Source organism: Centroberyx gerrardi, chromosome 3, assembly GCF_048128805.1.
Source record: "Centroberyx gerrardi isolate f3 chromosome 3, fCenGer3.hap1.cur.20231027, whole genome shotgun sequence".
In the NCBI taxonomy this organism is placed as follows: Eukaryota; Metazoa; Chordata; class Actinopteri; order Beryciformes; family Berycidae; genus Centroberyx; species Centroberyx gerrardi.
In genome coordinates, this window is record NC_135999.1 from 30,464,660 (window position 1) to 30,481,537 (window position 16,878).

Here is a 16,878-nt window from a genome sequence, read left to right on the forward strand (position 1 = left end):
TGTCCCACCGGCAGTCTCTTCACTGAGAAGGGCCCCGTCTTCCTCAGGTAGACCAGCCATTTCCTGTCTGACTGTGTAGTTTGTGAAACAGACGTGTGTCTGAACCTGAACCGTCCGCTGTCTGAACCTGAACCCCCATCACCTGTTGTTGTTGTTTTGCACGCCACCCTGCTTGCTTGTGTCGCTGTTTTGACGCCTGATGGCGGGAAACATGTCACTGCTCTTCATAACGCCGTCATTTCATTTGAAGCCTGTCATTTTTTATGTCGACTGCAGCCTTCATTTTCCTCATTGGATGTAGTGTTGCACACTGAATTGTGTGTGTGTGTGTGTGTGTGTGTGTGTGTGTGTGTGTGTTTCTTTTCTTTTCTGATGAGAAAAGTGGATCTTGATGCAGGTTTTTATCTTCCCAGGTTGGAGTTTGAGAGACAGCAACGAGAAGAGCTGGAGAAACTGGAGCACAAAAGGTACAAGAATGAAAAGTCTGGGTTATTTCACAGTAATAAGTTAGGCTGCGTTCAACAGCCAGCATGTTCAGAGCGGTTTCTCTGAACTCTGCAGTGTTTCCTGCTTTAGTTCAGTCAGTTTGTCCAGGTGAGAGCATTGACCTTTGAACTCTGGTGGCACCAAATAACAGCACCGAGAGTCTCAGTCCTCTAACAAGAGAACTGCGGTGCGGTTCATTAATCCAACCGACTACAGCAAACCACCCCAAAACACAAGGGATTATGGGTAGAAGGAGACGCTTGGAAAGCCTAGCAGAACAAAATGAAGTCTGGACTGATGCTCATATTCAGCTATTTCTTCATGTGTTCTTAACTGGCATGAACACCACAGAAGAAGAGACAGACAAGTCTATCATGCTGATATAAAGTTACAGGGAATAGAATTGAATTTGTTTTGATTTGGTTTTTAATATTCAAATTAATTGGAGTAATTTTTTAACACACATTACTTTGTTAAAACAATGACTGCTGGCACCATAAATCATATGAATTAAGAATAACTAGTCTCCATCACAGTGTATTCCACAGCACCATGTAGCATTTGTGTGTGTGTGTGTTGTTGCTGTAGGAGGCTGATCAAGGACATGGAGGCGAAGCAGCAGAGTGAGAAGGCGGAGCTGGAGCGTCTTCAGCAGGAGGTGGAGAGTCAGCGGAAAGAGTCTGAGGAGGTTCAGCAGCGGATCCTCCGGCAGGAGGAGAGCCTCCGCCGCCGCAGCCAGGACATCGAGAGCCGGCTGCAGGACCTGCTGGCCGAGAAGGAGCGCTTCGAGGAGGAGAGACGCTCCGAGGTCCAGGAGGAGCCGCAGCGCCGGCAGAGTAGGAAACCGCAGCAGGAGCAGGAAGAGGGGCGGGACGAGGAACAGCGGCGGCAGCAGGAGGCGGCGGAGCAGACGGAGATCTACCGCGAGCTGGAGAGGCTGAAGAAGGAGCGCGAGGAGCAGACGGTGCGTCTGGAGACGGAGCGGCGGCGGCTGGAGGAGCAGGAGCGGGAGCAGCTGAGCCTGGTAGGCAGGCTGGAGGAGCAGCTGAGGGAGCGTCACGAAGCAGCCCTGCTGACCCGAGAGGACGCCTGCCGCCTGGAGGAGGAGCGCCGGGCGCTGGGCGAGATCAGAGAAGCTCTCCTCCGGGCGAAGGAGGCTGGGGAGCGGCCGGACGGGGAGGAGTCCAGCGAGGAGGCGAGGGCCGCCCAGGCCGGCTACACAGACTTCAAGGCGGCTCAGGTGAAGGAGCTGGGCCAGCTGGAGGACGGACTGCGGCAGCAGAGGGAGCGGCTGGAGCAGGAGGTGGCCGCCGAGCGAGCCACGCTCCTCCTCCTCTCCCACGGCCACAGAGAACGACAGCGGCAGCTGAAGGAGACGCAGGAGAAGGGAGCGCAGGACGCCACGGCCACCTGCCAGGAGGAGCAGCTGGTCAAACAGGCCGAACACAGGCTGCAGGTCAAGGAGCGTCAGCTGGCCCGCCTGGCGGACGGCCTCCTGCCCGCTCTGGCCGAGGAGAAGCAGAGAGCCGCGGAGCTGCTGGAGCGCAGCGGCGGAGGCAGCAACGGGAACTGCGACGGCCCACCGGGACTGGACAACACCCTGTACCAGGTGGAGAAGGAGCTGGAGGAGAAGGAGGAGAAGCTGAACCTGCACTGCCTCGGCGCTCAGCAGCTGCAGCAGCTCCAGGAGACGTACGAGTTCACGGCCAACGTGGCGCGGCAGGAGGAGAAGGTGCGGAGGAAGGAGAAGGAGATCCTGGAGTCGAAGGAGAAGCAGCAGCGGGAGGCCATGGAGCAGGCGGTGGCCCGGCTGGAGAGGAGGCACTCAGCCCTGAGGCGCAGCGTCTCCCTGGAGCCCGAGTCCGACGAGCAGAGACTCAAAAACTCTGTTCTGGGAAGCTCGAGGTCCGGAGCAGACCTGGACCAGGAGAGGTCAGCTCACTTTGTACATACATGATGCTCTACCAAAGCTACATCTAGTTAATCTAGTTAATCTAGGCAATAGGTAAAAAGAAATACATGAGATTAACTTGGTACTTCTCCCTCCAGAAAGGCTTTGTTTTGCACTATAGGATGAGTCAATTTATTGATCAATTTCATCACTTTTTCAGCATCTATTTCATGAAGGGGATATGTCTAAATTATGAAAAATCATTTTCCTGTTATGTTCTGGTATCTCAAAACTGAAGCTCTTTTCAGGATTTGTTCCTTCACTTTAGAGCAAGTCATTAACACTACCAGTAACCTGGGCTAAACATGTACACACTCATGTAGGGCTGTGATTAACAATTATTTTCATTATTGATTAATCTATTGATTATTTTTCCGATTAAACATTTAGTCTATAAAATGTCAAAAATAGTGACAAATTCCCAGAGTGATTCTTAAAATTACAGCCGAAGCCAAAAACCATCAACGTATTCATTGTCAGTTGTTTATAATGATATGAAACGGAGGAAAGCAGCACATGTTTGGTATTTCTACTTGATAAATTGATCAATCGACTAATCGTTTCAGCACTTGCCTCATGGGACTGTAAGGCCCTTCTGATGAAAGCGTCCACCCACTGGCTGGACCAGAGGTTTTGTTGAATCAGACGATGTGTCTGTGCTTCAGCTGACATGCAGGACACGGTCTAATGTCTCCTGGACTGGATGCTTGTTCTGTCCCTGCAGGGTGGAGCGGGAGATTCAAAAGCTGAGGCAGAGGATCAGCGAGGGGGAAGGAAACTCCAGGACTCATTCTGTCAGCAACGATGACAAGACCAGTCACACCAGTCACACCAGTTCCCCCGTCAGCCCCATCCAGAGCCTGACCACGGTGCTGCCGCTCTCTGACGACAGGTACACTCACTGAATTATGCAGTTTTTTTTCACAATTTTTTACTTATTTCATTTCATTCTGCAGCTGTTTCACATTCTTTGTTTTTTTTGTCCCAGAAAGTTCTACTTCTATCTTAATGTTGTATACTTTTCTTACTTGCACACTCTCATCCATACAGTCCTATTTAATATGTGGAATTGTCACTTGAGTATGTTTACATTTGCTTTATTATTTCTGTTCTGTTTTACCATACTTTTTCCTTTTTATTATTTGATGCTGCAACAGCAGTATTTCCCCACAGGGATTTGTTAGTTTCATCTCTTATTATAACACAGCGGTTCCCAAAGTGTGGTCTGGGGACCCCTGGGAGTGCTTGAAGGGATTCTAGGAGGCCCCCATGAAGAAGGAAAATTGTTTAATTTCAGATGTATTTCACTCATTAGAAATAGCACAATGAGAATAAAAGTCTTGTCAGATGGGGCTCTACTGGGGCAATAATTCAATATTATTGTGTATCATATTTCAGTGGAATCATATTGAGATGATATGATGATATCCTGATACACAGTTCTGCTGTCTAAATTGATAACAAACTAATTTTAGAGTTTTGTTTGACATCACACTGAACATGACCAATACGATGAACATCAATTATATTATTTAACATGTTATTTTGCATACATGAGCCATATAGTGATGTATAAAAAAATTTATATTGATTTCAATCATATCGCCCAGCACTAGGCTCTATGGCCAAATGTGTGTCTATTTCGGAGCCACTGTTATATAATGTTGTATATCCTTTTTGTGTGTGTGTGTTGGCTAATAGATTACTATGGTGCCTCTAATGCTGGTAATGTTCTAAGCAGTTCTGCTGATCAACATGGTGGATTGTGTTTATTTATCTTATTCATCTGGTTATTTTGTCTTTTAACATCCATTTTCCAACAGGATAAATGCTTACATTGAAGAGGAAGTCCAGAGAAGGTTACGGAAGCTGAATCTCTTCAACGGCAGCAACATGGAGCTTTCTCTGTCCTCTGAGTCCCTCAAGGTGAGGATCAGGATATTACCTGGTGTTCAATACACCAAGCAGAAACCTGATTCAACCTGACAAGTTCCCTTAGCTTGTCGGTTTTATCAACTTTCTGCTGATTCTCTCCATTCAGCATCTAGACCAGATGTGCGGACGTGTATCATATTATTACTTTTCCATGACAAAAAAAGTGTTGATAAAACTCAGAAGTCAGAAGGGTTAATAACTGAATATGGGTCAACACATAACTGTAACTGTTTTCTCTGCAGTGACACCACTGCATGCAAGTTGCATTTACATTTTAGGCATTAAGCTGATGTTCTGATTCAGAGCAGTTTACACTGAGCGACTCAGTTTAGCATCCTGTCCCAGGACGTCCTGCTGGATCAGTGATCTAAGGCACCTGCCATGTCCCTGCAGTGTCCTGGGTTTGAATCCGACCTGGGACCTTTGTCACATGACATCCCCCTCTCTCTGCACTGTGAACTATCAAATATAAATGCCTAAATGCTTAAAATTTTAATATAGCTCTAAAGTGGGAGCATATTAAAATGATGCGACCTGGAAATTAGATTTGGACGCACTGGTGTGCGTGCGTCTTCATATGGGACTTAATTTTGATAACTTCTTTAGTGTGAACATGGTAACTTCTCTCATGTACTGTTCTAGCCAATCTCAAAGCATTTTTATTGGCTCAAATGAAATGCACCTCCTGAGGTTTCCTCACGCAAGAAACATTGTTTACCACAAGCTGAGAACGGAGTTCAGCCGCTCCATTATCAGAACAAGTGAAGCTTCTGTCTCTATGCTCCAAACTGCCTGCGTGTTTTTGTAACAGTGTGTGATAGACAGTAACTTGACACTTGTTAGTTGTCAGATATGTGTAAAATTGTCCAACACTCAGATATACAGTAAACATGAGTACAGTGTCTCCCACTGTCTTGAAACTCCAATGGTTGGGAGTTTTTGTTCCAAAACGGAGTGAATTTAAAAGACAGAAATCTCAGCAGCTGGCCATGCAATCATTGAGTCACTGGTATTGATCGACAATCTCATTAACCCCCTAAAGATACGCTCACCGGCCACTTTACTAGGTACACCTGCTCATTAACGTAAATAGCCTGCTCCTCCAAACAGCGAATCGTGTGGCAGCAACTCAGTATATAAAGTATGCAGACATGGTGAAGCGGTTTAGTTTTGCGAGATGCGTGATCTAAGAGACTTTGAGCATCTGACTGTTGGTTCAGCATCTCAGAAACATTTTCACACTACAGTCTGTAGAGTTTACAGAGAAAACAACTTGTTAATGAGAGAAGTCAGAGGTCAGAGGGGAACGGGCAGACTGGTTCAAGCTAACAGAAAGGCCACAAATGCTCCAATAACAGCTCTTTACCACAGTGATGTGCAGAAGGGCATCTGAACACACAAGCTGTTGGCTCTTATGATAAATGGGCTACAGCAACAGATGACCGGCCGGGACTAGATGGGTGTACCTAATAAAGTGGCCAGTGAATGTATATTGTGGTCATTCTCATTCTGTGCCATGGGACAGTAAAAATCGTACTTGTTGCCTTTAACAGTGCTGACCAAGTGGCCAATTCTGGCTGTAGCTGGTCGGTTTTTTCGACTCCACCAGCCACTAATTTGGCAGTAAACCACCGATCATCTGGAGGTTCATTTCGACTCTTAAGATTTGTGTTTGGGTAGGAAAAGTGGATGATGAATTTTTGAATCCATCAGCTGCTGAGTAAAAAGGTTAGTTTCCTGTCCAGAACTGATATTTAGTTCTTTAACCCACAGGAGGAGGACGAGGTTAGCGACTGTAGTTCTGTTAGATTAACAGATGAGGTAAGACCAGGTCTCACAGCTCTGTGCTTCACTTTGAGACTTTCCACAACGATCTGCAATCTGCATGCTTCTCCCAATTATGGTTATGGATTGACTCGATCACACTTCAACCAATCAGCTTGGTCTCCTGATTTGCTTTTTCTCCACCTGGTTTTTCCTCATTCATCCTGTCAAGACACCATTTCAGATTTTTCGAAACCCTGCTTGTGATTTTGCAGATTCAGAATATTTTGTTTAAATTTAACGTTGCACGATACTGACTGAGATGATGCTGATGTTAAGTTTTACTCTTTTCAGGATGATGAAAAGCTGCACAACCATTTTAATCCAAGGAAGCTTAAATATGAGGTAAGACTATGATTTTATTTTGGGTTTTGGGATAATTCTAATTTCTTTAACAATTATATAAAAAGTGCCATCTTGTACGCATGCTAAAAAATGATATGAGGGAGATTCCTCAAGTAATTTGAGAAATTAATGAACAACTAAACTCCAAAGCCAAATCTGTGTAACGCCTGACATCTAATGCTTTCTATGTGTCACCTTCTATAGAGTGGTGACATCACCTGGTACCAAAGATCAGCCAATAGCAGACTGCCATTTCAGCAGCATGTTTTTCACCATTAGATGTCAGGCTTTACACAGAGTTGGGTTTAGTTACTCTTTAAACTCAGTTCCAAGGAAATGGTGAATGGGTTTCCATTTTGAATCTTCAGGGTTGCCAAGCACAGGAATTCACATTCTCTCACACACACACACACACACACACACACACACACACACACACACACTCTCTCACTACATGTGTCTTGGCAATTTGGCAACTCTGAATCTTCCAGTCGAACCATAACTTCTCCTTGTGTCCTTTTCATTATGTATTTTGGGGAAGGAACAAGGACAGGAAGCTCATGCTCTGCTCCAGGATGTTTGCAAATTGATGCATGGAAAGTAGACTAACAGAAAAAAAAAACACTTCGAAATAATCAAATTAAAATAAAATATCTCAACTCGCAATCCTTTATTTCAAACAAAGTAGAATCAGACCTGGGTTAAATTGTATTTGCAAATGCTTTTTATGTTTTTTTTAGTCTACTTGAATGCAAGATGGATGGAGTTTGCCTCATATATACATTTGTATAAAACTTTAATGTATAAAGCTCAGGAACATATTTGCAAGTTAAATTAGTTTGTTTCTCTGTGATTGAGAACTTGCCTGATACTAACTGAATTGTCCTGATACTTTAAACTCCATCCATCTGCTACAACAAGAAGGTTATAACGCTTAGGTTATAATAAGAATTATTTGCTGTTTGGCCGAGGTCTGAGGTCTTTACATTTTTAAAAGGAAGTTTAGTACATTTATTGCTGTTTTTTGTGTACTTTGCATCCTAATTTGCATGTGAAATCTCTTTGCACCGTTCTGTTAATTTTAATCACTGACCATTCACTTCTACACCTGGTGATGGAGGAATTTAATTCATATTGGGGTGGATTATGGACGATAATTCAAAGAGCCTTCACCTCCTCTTGTAGTCATGGACTCCCCCCTTGTGCACACAGAGAGCCTGCGGGTTGTGGCCTAGCTTCCTGCTCGCTCCGGGGCTCGAGGCAAACGCTCCCCAGAACGGCCAGGAAAACACTTCAGAAGAACCACAGAACAGCCTCTTAAAGCTGCATGGACACGACGAACTAGAAATGACCCCCAAAGTCTTGTTTGAAAAAGAGGGAATGCTTTACAGAGATGAAAAAAAGAAGTTGCAAGGAGTGAAAATGCATCCAGGAAAAGAAGGAGTTAAGATGCACCCAGGAGAAGTGTGCCAAGCCAGGAGGGAGCGGGGTAGTTGTGACGTTGGACGTGAAGAGTTTGGTGTCACATCGACAAACACCAAGAGCAGCTTTGACGTCAACGAAAATATCACTGATGAAAGACAACGCAGCTCTGCCTGCTGTGTTCCTGATGACGATAAAAAGGTTGAATGCCAGTTCACACAGAGTGGAAAAGAGTTGCTGGTGAATGGATGCTCTTATTCCTACTCTAAGGAGGAAGTCAAACACCGACCATGTGATGCTGGGATAATAAAAGAGGCAGAAGTGTCCAATAATCAAACATCAAAGTTGCCGATCTTTGTCAATGGCCACATCAGTTGCAAGCAGAAGTCAAAGGAATCGGTAAATGGTCAAATTAAACAAGAGCAAGTCAGTCCAGAGACCAATGCTGTAACCGAGAAACTGGAGGCCAAAAAGAGCTACGTGCTCGGATACTTCACTGGAAAGCTGTCTGAGGCGTACAGAGACGCCGGCAGACGGCTGCAGAGCACACGGGAAATCATTCAAAACGTACGAGTAGGCGAAATGAAGATGATCTTGTCTGAGTATGTCACCATGATGTCCAAAGATCTTCCTTTAATTCAGCGATTGCAGCCTAAGCCTTTGCCGGATCCTTGTCCTGTAGAAAACAAAGTCCACTTTGTTGATCTGTCTGGGGATTGCTCCTTCAGTCTTCCTCAGGCTGGCAGCCTGTCTGTAACACCAGGCAGCTCAGGATGGCCCGAGGGATCAGTGTCCTCTCTCAGAACCACGAGTCCTGAAGTGTTTAGTCAGAGGCTGGTGCAGCTCCCATCAGCCCTCTCTGAGCTGCAGTCTGTCTCGTCCCAGAAGATGTTGGACATGTTGGAGACACTGGTGCCTCAAACTCAAGGCAACAAGCTATTGAGTGTCTACTGGCTCAAAACTGCAAATTGTAAACATCCAATCCCACAACCTGGGTGCTTGCTTTTGTTAGAAAAGGACATATTTGTCGTCTCCACTGCCATGGATTCAGATGATCCCAATAAAACCTTAGCAATTTTTCACCATTTTTATCTCACAGAGGTCAAGGAGATCCAGATTAGCTTAGCAGGGCAGCATGTCCGCCTCATTGGCTGCACTGAGGACGCCATCTTGGCCGTCTTCACCCACAGCAAAGAGCTCACCCAGGAGCTCTGCAAAGCTCTACTGAAGGCTCTCGCTCCTGGAAAGTTTTCTGAAGGTACTGAAGAACATCCATTGCTCCATGAAGACCTAATGTGCCTCTCTCTGGATTGGACGGCCAGCGTCCCGGACGTCCTGCTGGATAACGGTGTTCGTGTCACCTCCAGATTCAAGAGGGTCCTCGCCGACCTGCTGTACATCGTACATGGGAACATGGAGGGACCAGACCGATCCTCCCTGGCCAACATCTGTCCTCTTCTCTACACCAGCGTCAAGCTGGAGAACTCCACCAGCCCGCATCAGGACGCCATCTCCCAGTTCCTCCTGACAGAAACTCACGTCGCTCTTCTCCGGGAGGACGGTGTGTTTCATCCCGTCCCGCGCGGCTCCAGCTTGGTTCCCATCCACCCCCAGTTCCAGGGACTCGAGCTCCGCAAACGTTCGGACATCAGATGTCTGCTTGTGAGGCAGAGCGACGGCTGCTTGGTGGTGGACATCGTGTTTACAGCTCACAACCTGCGGGCCGGACAGAAGCTGGAGTCCGGGAGAGGTTCTGCCGAGGTGCCGTCCCTCTCTGACTACAGCCGACTGTGTGACTCCTGGAAGTTATCTTTTGGCTGCACCCAGGAAGCTGTGACCGTGATTCACCATCTGTGTTCCTGATTCAAGATCCTACAGCCTGATTTCACCCTAATCATTCACTACCTAATGGTGAATGTTGATCATCTTTTTTTTGCTTCATTTTTTCCCACAAAAAAAGATAAATTATCAAGGAGTCAACCTCAAAATTATTTTCTTGGAGTGTGTTAAAGAAGTTCTGGCCATAGGAAAAAATGTTATGAGATATTATTTGAAAATGTGAATCATATGTTAATTATCTTGATCAAGTAGCAAAATGGTCGCATTGAATATCTGTTGAAAAACGCCTTTTTGTCAGCCGTCAAATGTTCTATGATAAGGTGATCTGTTTCCATGTTCTAGATAAAGAGAGCAAACTATTTTTAAAAAACATCTTTTAAAATGTTTTACATGTTGCTTTTAACTGTGCTGTTCAAATGTAATTGTGTAATTTTGCAAATTAGGACATTTTTCTTGTAAACAAATTCTAAAAGATAATTTGCCTTTGGTGAGATGAGGAAACACGGGCCGCTTCATCTCTTGAGCTGTAACCTCTTGTCACCTGTATCAGTTATATGTTACACAGCATATCGTCACCATTGAAGAATGCATTGAATGGAGGTTAACACATTTTCTCTGTATTTCTGTGTGTGTGTGACAGTCTGGAGGCCTTTTGCCTTATTCCTGTTATTTTAGTCATGCTGTCATGTTGGTTCTTGTTTAATATTATTGGTCTTACACAGTGTTTTGATGAAAGGGAGAACGTTAATGTCACTTAATTGCACAACTTGGTCGTTCACATTTTTGCAGTTGCACTTTTTTGTTAAAGTTCATTTGTAATCTATGATGTGGACAAATTAATTAATCTATACTTCCAGGTAGATTTCTCACGATGTGATTACAAAGGAAATATGATTCATATATATATTTTGAAGAAAGAATATTTAATGTGCTTTATGATTTATATTGTGTGGAAATATGTTAATTGAATTATGTAAACAGAACAATAAATAAAGATTGTACTTTGTATGAATCTTATTTTGTCAAATTTCATCTGGCAATCATAGTGAATCATTCTCAATTTCTTCTAAAATCAATGTTGAATTTGTGACAATTACTGTAATTTTTTCTGAGCCAATACTTTCCTTTCCATATGTCTTTCCTTCCCTTCTCCTCTTTGTTTCCCCGTCTTTCTCCTGGTGGCTCTGCAGCGTCTGGTCTCTGTTCCTCTTGGGAAGAGCTCCGACTGCCTGAAGGATCCGGTAAAGATTAGCATTCCTCGTTACGTCCTGCGAGGGCAGGGCAAGGACGAGCACTTTGAGTTCGAGGTCAAGGTGAGTTCTTTGACTTGTGGGTTTTTGCAGCCGCAGTGTTCACCTTCTGTTGTTGCTATTCATGATTTGATGATCTGACACCTAGTAGTTCTTGTTCTGACCTCTTTATCCATCTCATCTGTGTTGTTTCATCTCATCTGTTTGTCTCTCTGATCTGTTCATGGCCTTCATGTTCAATTCTGAATTGCTGCTCATATCTGATTTTTTTGGATGACTGTTCATATCTTTTGTAGGATGTAACCCAAATCTGATACCAATATGAATGTAGAAAAGACACAGAAAAAATAACAAAAGATGTCGCATCTGTTTTTGTACCTACGTACCTCTAAAACATGTCAGTTACAGTTTGAGCCTTTGAGTTTTGTCTGAATTGAGCCGTTTCCCCAAATACCAAACAAGTCGACTATTTGTCTTTCTTTCCATCTTTGTGTCTTGTTATCCTCCATGCTAACTCTGCTTAGCCAAGCTGACACGGGACACACAATTATGACAGTGGTCTCAGGTGAATGACGGAGGGTTTACATATTCACATGCTCCAATTTGAGCGTCCAAATACAAGTCGCATGTAGGTCACATGCCTCTGGATTTGATTTTGTAGCACAGATCCATGTGATCCAGATCAGAATTGAAAAAATGTGACTCTCATTTGACACGTAGCCTGTTTATCTACCTGTCTCTCTTTCTGTCTATCGGTTTATCTGTCTGTTTATCTGATTGTCTACCTGTTTATCTTTCTATTCATCTCATCTGAGACTTTCCTCTCTCCTCCAGATCACAGTGATGGATGAGACCTGGACGGTGTTCAGACGGTACAGCCGCTTTCGGGAAATGCACAAGAGCCTCAAATTGAAATACCCAGAGGTGAAACATTTTGCTCCGCTGTCTGCCTTCACATTTTGAAATGTGGTCCGTTCAGACCCTTTGCCACGAAGTAGTCATTACACGGGTAAAAAGTGAATAGATTTGTCTGTAAATTAAAATGGCTTGTTGTCATACTGGGTTGCAATCAGGGAAGACCACAGTACAGCTGGTGCAGAAAAATAAGTCTTATATAAATATGACAATATATTCCTTAAGTATCCCATTCTATACTTCCATTATTTGGGTTCATATGAACTAATTTTTGTATCTGAAGTTTGTGATGTGTTGGATCTGTTCCAGCTGGCAGCTCTTGAATTCCCTCCTAAGAAACTGTTTGGAAACAGAGATGAGAGGATGGTTGCTGAACGACGGAATCACTTGGAGGTTTGACATTTTGACTTGGCACTCTGCTTTAGTTTATTCATTTGCACATATAAAAATGATAAAACAAATGCCTGTGCGTCTTGCATGGCTTAGCAATAAAAGCAGTAGTGATTTGTGTGTGAAAGCGTACAAGCCGGCAAACTGACGGCTTGTTAAAGGCAGCGTGGACGGGTTTGACCTTTTGGCCGACTTCTCTGTCTGAAAGGGGTCAGAGTGTGTGGAAGTGGTGGTAGATGGGAGTTTCTGTTCCAAAACAGAGTTCAGACCAGCCAGACATCATGACAAGTCATCGCTGAGTCACTGGTGGTCAACAACACTGTCAACCCCCGCAGATATATTAGTCATTTTGTGCAATAGGGGATCTAACTTATTGTCCTGTGAGCATCTAAATAGAATAGATTTAGATTTATTTCGAACATGTTAAAAAACATTTAATTTATATTTATATATATTTATATATATATATATATGTATATATACACATACGTAAGAAAACAAAACAAGAATAACCAATCAAATTAACAGTAAACATATACAACAAATTCTCAATAAACAACATAAATAAATATTACATGTCCGAAATGGAGTAGGAAGAAGTAAAATACTTATTTGGTCCTACCCCTTTGCTAAGCTTAATCAATGAACTTACTGTTTATAGTCCAACTATCCACCCCAGTGTCCATCATACATAACTTAAATAATTACTTCTCTTACTTCAAATCAACAGTGAACAGCACTGTTACTGTTCCTGTAACAGTTTCAGCATGACTGGGCGTTCACATTACTACTACACCACTACTATTACTACAAAAGTACTACTACTATTACTTCATTTCATGCTTTTCAGTATTTTTTTTCAGCTACGACAGCGATGAAGATAGCGTATGTCTATCACATCACTGTCCAATTCATTTCCCGCTGATTGTACATTAGTTTAGTTTTTCCTTGTCAAGTCCCTGTAACCGCCATGATTAGCTTTTCCTCCGTGCTGTATGTAGGAACCAATGTTGTATATTTGTGTTTGACAAGCGCTCTGATTGGTTCACTTGAGTTGTCGCACCTACGCGTCATAGCGCATTTTCATAAAGTTGAAAATTTTTCAACTTTTGCTAATGTCTTCTCGTGTCACCAGCTGCCACTGGAAATTACTGACTTGCTGTTTCTTATGTCGCTTTTGTAGTAATAGATGTGAACGCCGGGTTGGAACCAAAACTGGGACCAGGCAAAATGTAAACTATGTCTTTGTGAGCTGTATTTAAAGGTTTTTAGCTTACAATTGGAGCCAGTGACTAACAGGTTGAAGGCTAAAAAGGGAATGCGGGAAGTCGGAAAGTAACGGGAGTAGAGCAAACGCATTGTTGATTTTGTTATTTTCATCGGATTTGTTGACGATAAGAAATGAATTTAAAAACACCAGCCGTATCCTTTAACCACAACACCACTACTAGAAAACACTAGTGGGGAAACTGAGTTAACAGCCCGTTCTCCTCCTGTTCCTCGTCTCCAGCGGTACCTGAAGAACTTCTTCCGGGTGATGCTGTCCTCCTCCTCCAGCTCTCCCCTGAGAGCCGACGCCGACGGCGGTTTGCAGCTTTCCAAACACGCCGTCTGCGAGTTCTCGCCGTTCTTCAAGAAGGGCGTGTTCGACTACAGCAGCCACGGCACCGGCTGACGGTCTGCGCCGCCGTTTTCACCAAACCAAAAACTGTTTCGGTGCCTTTCCCGGGCGGCGGCCTGGGAGGTTCGCCTCAGCGGGTCGGAACAGGAGGGGGATTTGCAGGTCAGTTTCCTCTCCAGCCTTGTGTCAGTCGACAAGAGGAACATCTCAAACATATCAGGTGCTGCTCAGCTCTTAGTCCATATGCAAACAATATCATGAAGAGGGGTCAAGAAGTCACTCATGGACTGGAAAGTAGTAAATCCAGCATTGCTGCGTATGTTTAAAGGGTTTCAATCCAACATGCTACACATCCATTTTGGAGAAAGATATTACCATAAGTTCATTGCTCAATATTTTAAAAACACAGGTGGTGATATCTTCTAAAATGTTACTATTTTGTAAGCAAACCTCTTCAGATAGCCAATAGCTTCAGAAATATTAATCATTTTATCGGAGTAGGTGTTCAGTTTTTTAAAAGGTTGATTTCTCATGTTGGAATGAAACACTTCATTTGTTGTGAAGGCATGCTATACATCAGGCAATAAACAACTATATTAAATATATTTAGATGCAGCTATGATATTTACGGCTACTCCATCACCCATCTGGTGACGGCTTTTCGTGACGGGTGCAGACTGGTCTTGGGCAGAGCAAGGCTCTGACGCTGCCAGGGTTAGAGGTTCAATTCCCTGTGTAGCTCAGTGGGGGGGAAACTCTGTGGCACCCTGCAGCTCCTCCAGGTGCCGGAGTCAAAACCAACTGAAGAAGTTAAAAGATTTCAGCTGCTCCTGGAGAACCAGTGGGCTGGAAGATGAATTCCTTTCATTTCTTCAGGTCGGTGGGCAGAGCAAGGCACCGACGCTGCCAGGGTGACGAGTTCCATTCCCAAACTGAAAATGTCTGCACTCCTGTTACTGTAAAGCGCTTGGACTTGGGTTGTGGTCAGTTTTCTAACAGTAAGGGGAACGACGCCCCGCTGTGGCTCCTGGTCTCACTGAATAATAACACAATACAACAATAATAACAGTTCACCATCAGTGCTTTGTGTTGTTTTAATGCTGCTAGACGCTGAGTGTAGACTGAGGAGCTGCAGTTTTTCAGTGCACCACAAATCACTCATATGAACAAATGAACTATGTGGAAATAATGTTAATATACTGACTGATCTTTGATGACACAACAGTGGCTAGCAACAGTTTTTATGTAAAATACACCTGGTTTATCAGTCACATCCAAAGATGGGGCTGTAACAGAGAAAAGCGTCCCATCTCCTCAAATTGAGACGACGCTGATTCGCTTCACCTGATCATTTTAGGTGTCGTGTGGTCGCTGGTAGGCAACCTAAGACCAAAATATACAAGTTTCTCCTGAACAGCAGCGAGCGAGCGAGCGCTTCTTCCAGAGGAAGCTGGACTCACCAGAGTCTGAGCCTCTTCACCTCCTCCACCCCACCTCACACCAAGAAGACCAAACTGAGTTTACTGATGTCACATTACATGACTTCTGGGTAATGAAGTCCTTCAAACTTTCAAAAATCCAAACAGTTACACCTCACTGCCACTTGGGGCCGCCAAAGTGCGAAGTTGCGTAGTGCAGCTTTCATACAGCAATGATACCCGAGAGGGGGTTCTTTACTGTGATTGGAGGTGTGAGGTCATCTCGTTAACTTCACCGTGACGATGGTGATGAAACATGTAGGAGCCGCCGCTGAATACTGTCAGCAGCACCAAAGTCCCAGGAGTCACAGTAAAGAACGTCCTCAACGGTATTACATCTTTTATACGATTATCATGAGTTGGCATAGCAACCAGTAAAGCAGGACTAGCCGAGCTTCATGGGAATTATCAGTACGGGTGGAACGGGTCTTTGACCAATCAGATTTCTCAGAAAGTGAAAGTGTGTTATTACCCACAGAGCATTTCTCACTCAGCACAGTCCATAGAGACGTAGTGTTCATAATAGAGGGAATATTTTGCCCTAACAGTAGCTCAAAGTGTTCACAAAAGCACAGCATACACTGCAATAACAGATTATGTTTGTTTTTTTAATGACTAGAAGCTGTGAGAACAATAGTGTCATCTTTCCTCAGCGAGCTGCAGCGAGTCACACCTCAAGTCTTCCACATTTAGCAGGAACAGAACCGTTCTGTGTTGGTCGCTGTAAGAACTGTTAAACCAGGTTTGTGTGTAGACAGGTTCCACTTGAGCACTTGGGAATCAGGTTTATCTGATCTTTACAGCGAGGAAACACCAAAATCTGACTGAACAGGAACAGGATCGCTGTGTTTTTGACTCTGCCTTGCCTGTATTTGCAGGTTGTTAAGTTTCATTTGACTTTGCCTGAATACAAACAGCCTACCACTGACTGCTTCTTTCATAAGCCATATTGTATACATAGAATGTATATTTGAATGTTAACGTGCATAGTTTTCTATATGATATGCTTGTATAAATGCAATGTATAAACTATTGACATTGAATGTCATTAAAGGGAATGTACATTTTGACCATTTTGGATGATTTTTTTTCAGGTGGTGAACACTAACTGTTTGTTTTGTATGTTCATGAACAAAATCCCATTCTGTTTTTGTCTATTTTCAGACACTCAAGTGAGGCAGAATTAGAGAGAAATAGATATTAAATTGAACTTTTTTTTTTTTTTCAATATTTAATGTTTCTTGAAGCGGAAAGCGTTTTGCATCACGGACACTGCCTGCTTGTGTTGTATTCATGTCCTGTCAAACCACTTCAATACAAGAAAACTACACAGAAGCCAACTTGTAAAGTCTACTGTTTTATTGAAGTTGTGACTGATGCATTTATGGAATTAATAAATGTTGTACAACTTCTGCAGAGGTT

The 16,878-nt window shown here is 43.7% G+C and overlaps 2 protein-coding genes across 3 annotated transcripts in view; one reads left to right on the forward strand and one right to left on the reverse strand.

Moving 5' to 3' along the window:
- The window catches only part of kif16ba (kinesin family member 16Ba), a 37,444-nt gene extending 20,576 nt beyond the window's left edge, over positions 1-16,868 (forward strand). Inside the window, exons 18-27 of one of the 2 annotated variants that reach the window (XM_078291809.1) lie at positions 414-467; positions 1,075-2,418; positions 3,162-3,329; positions 4,261-4,363; positions 6,146-6,193; positions 6,491-6,541; positions 10,993-11,115; positions 11,887-11,976; positions 12,277-12,360; positions 13,868-16,868. In XM_078291809.1, the coding sequence (XP_078147935.1) occupies positions 414-467; positions 1,075-2,418; positions 3,162-3,329; positions 4,261-4,363; positions 6,146-6,193; positions 6,491-6,541; positions 10,993-11,115; positions 11,887-11,976; positions 12,277-12,360; positions 13,868-14,032 (2,230 nt within the window). In that variant the 3' untranslated portion in view covers positions 14,033-16,868. The remainder of the gene's footprint in view (positions 1-413; positions 468-1,074; positions 2,419-3,161; positions 3,330-4,260; positions 4,364-6,145; positions 6,194-6,490; positions 6,542-10,992; positions 11,116-11,886; positions 11,977-12,276; positions 12,361-13,867) is intronic. The other variant, XM_071899882.2, reaches the window with a different exon arrangement.
- Positions 1-16,878, reverse strand: part of snrpb2 (small nuclear ribonucleoprotein polypeptide B2) — a 59,378-nt gene that overhangs the window by 27,734 nt on the left and 14,766 nt on the right. The window lies entirely within an intron of this gene.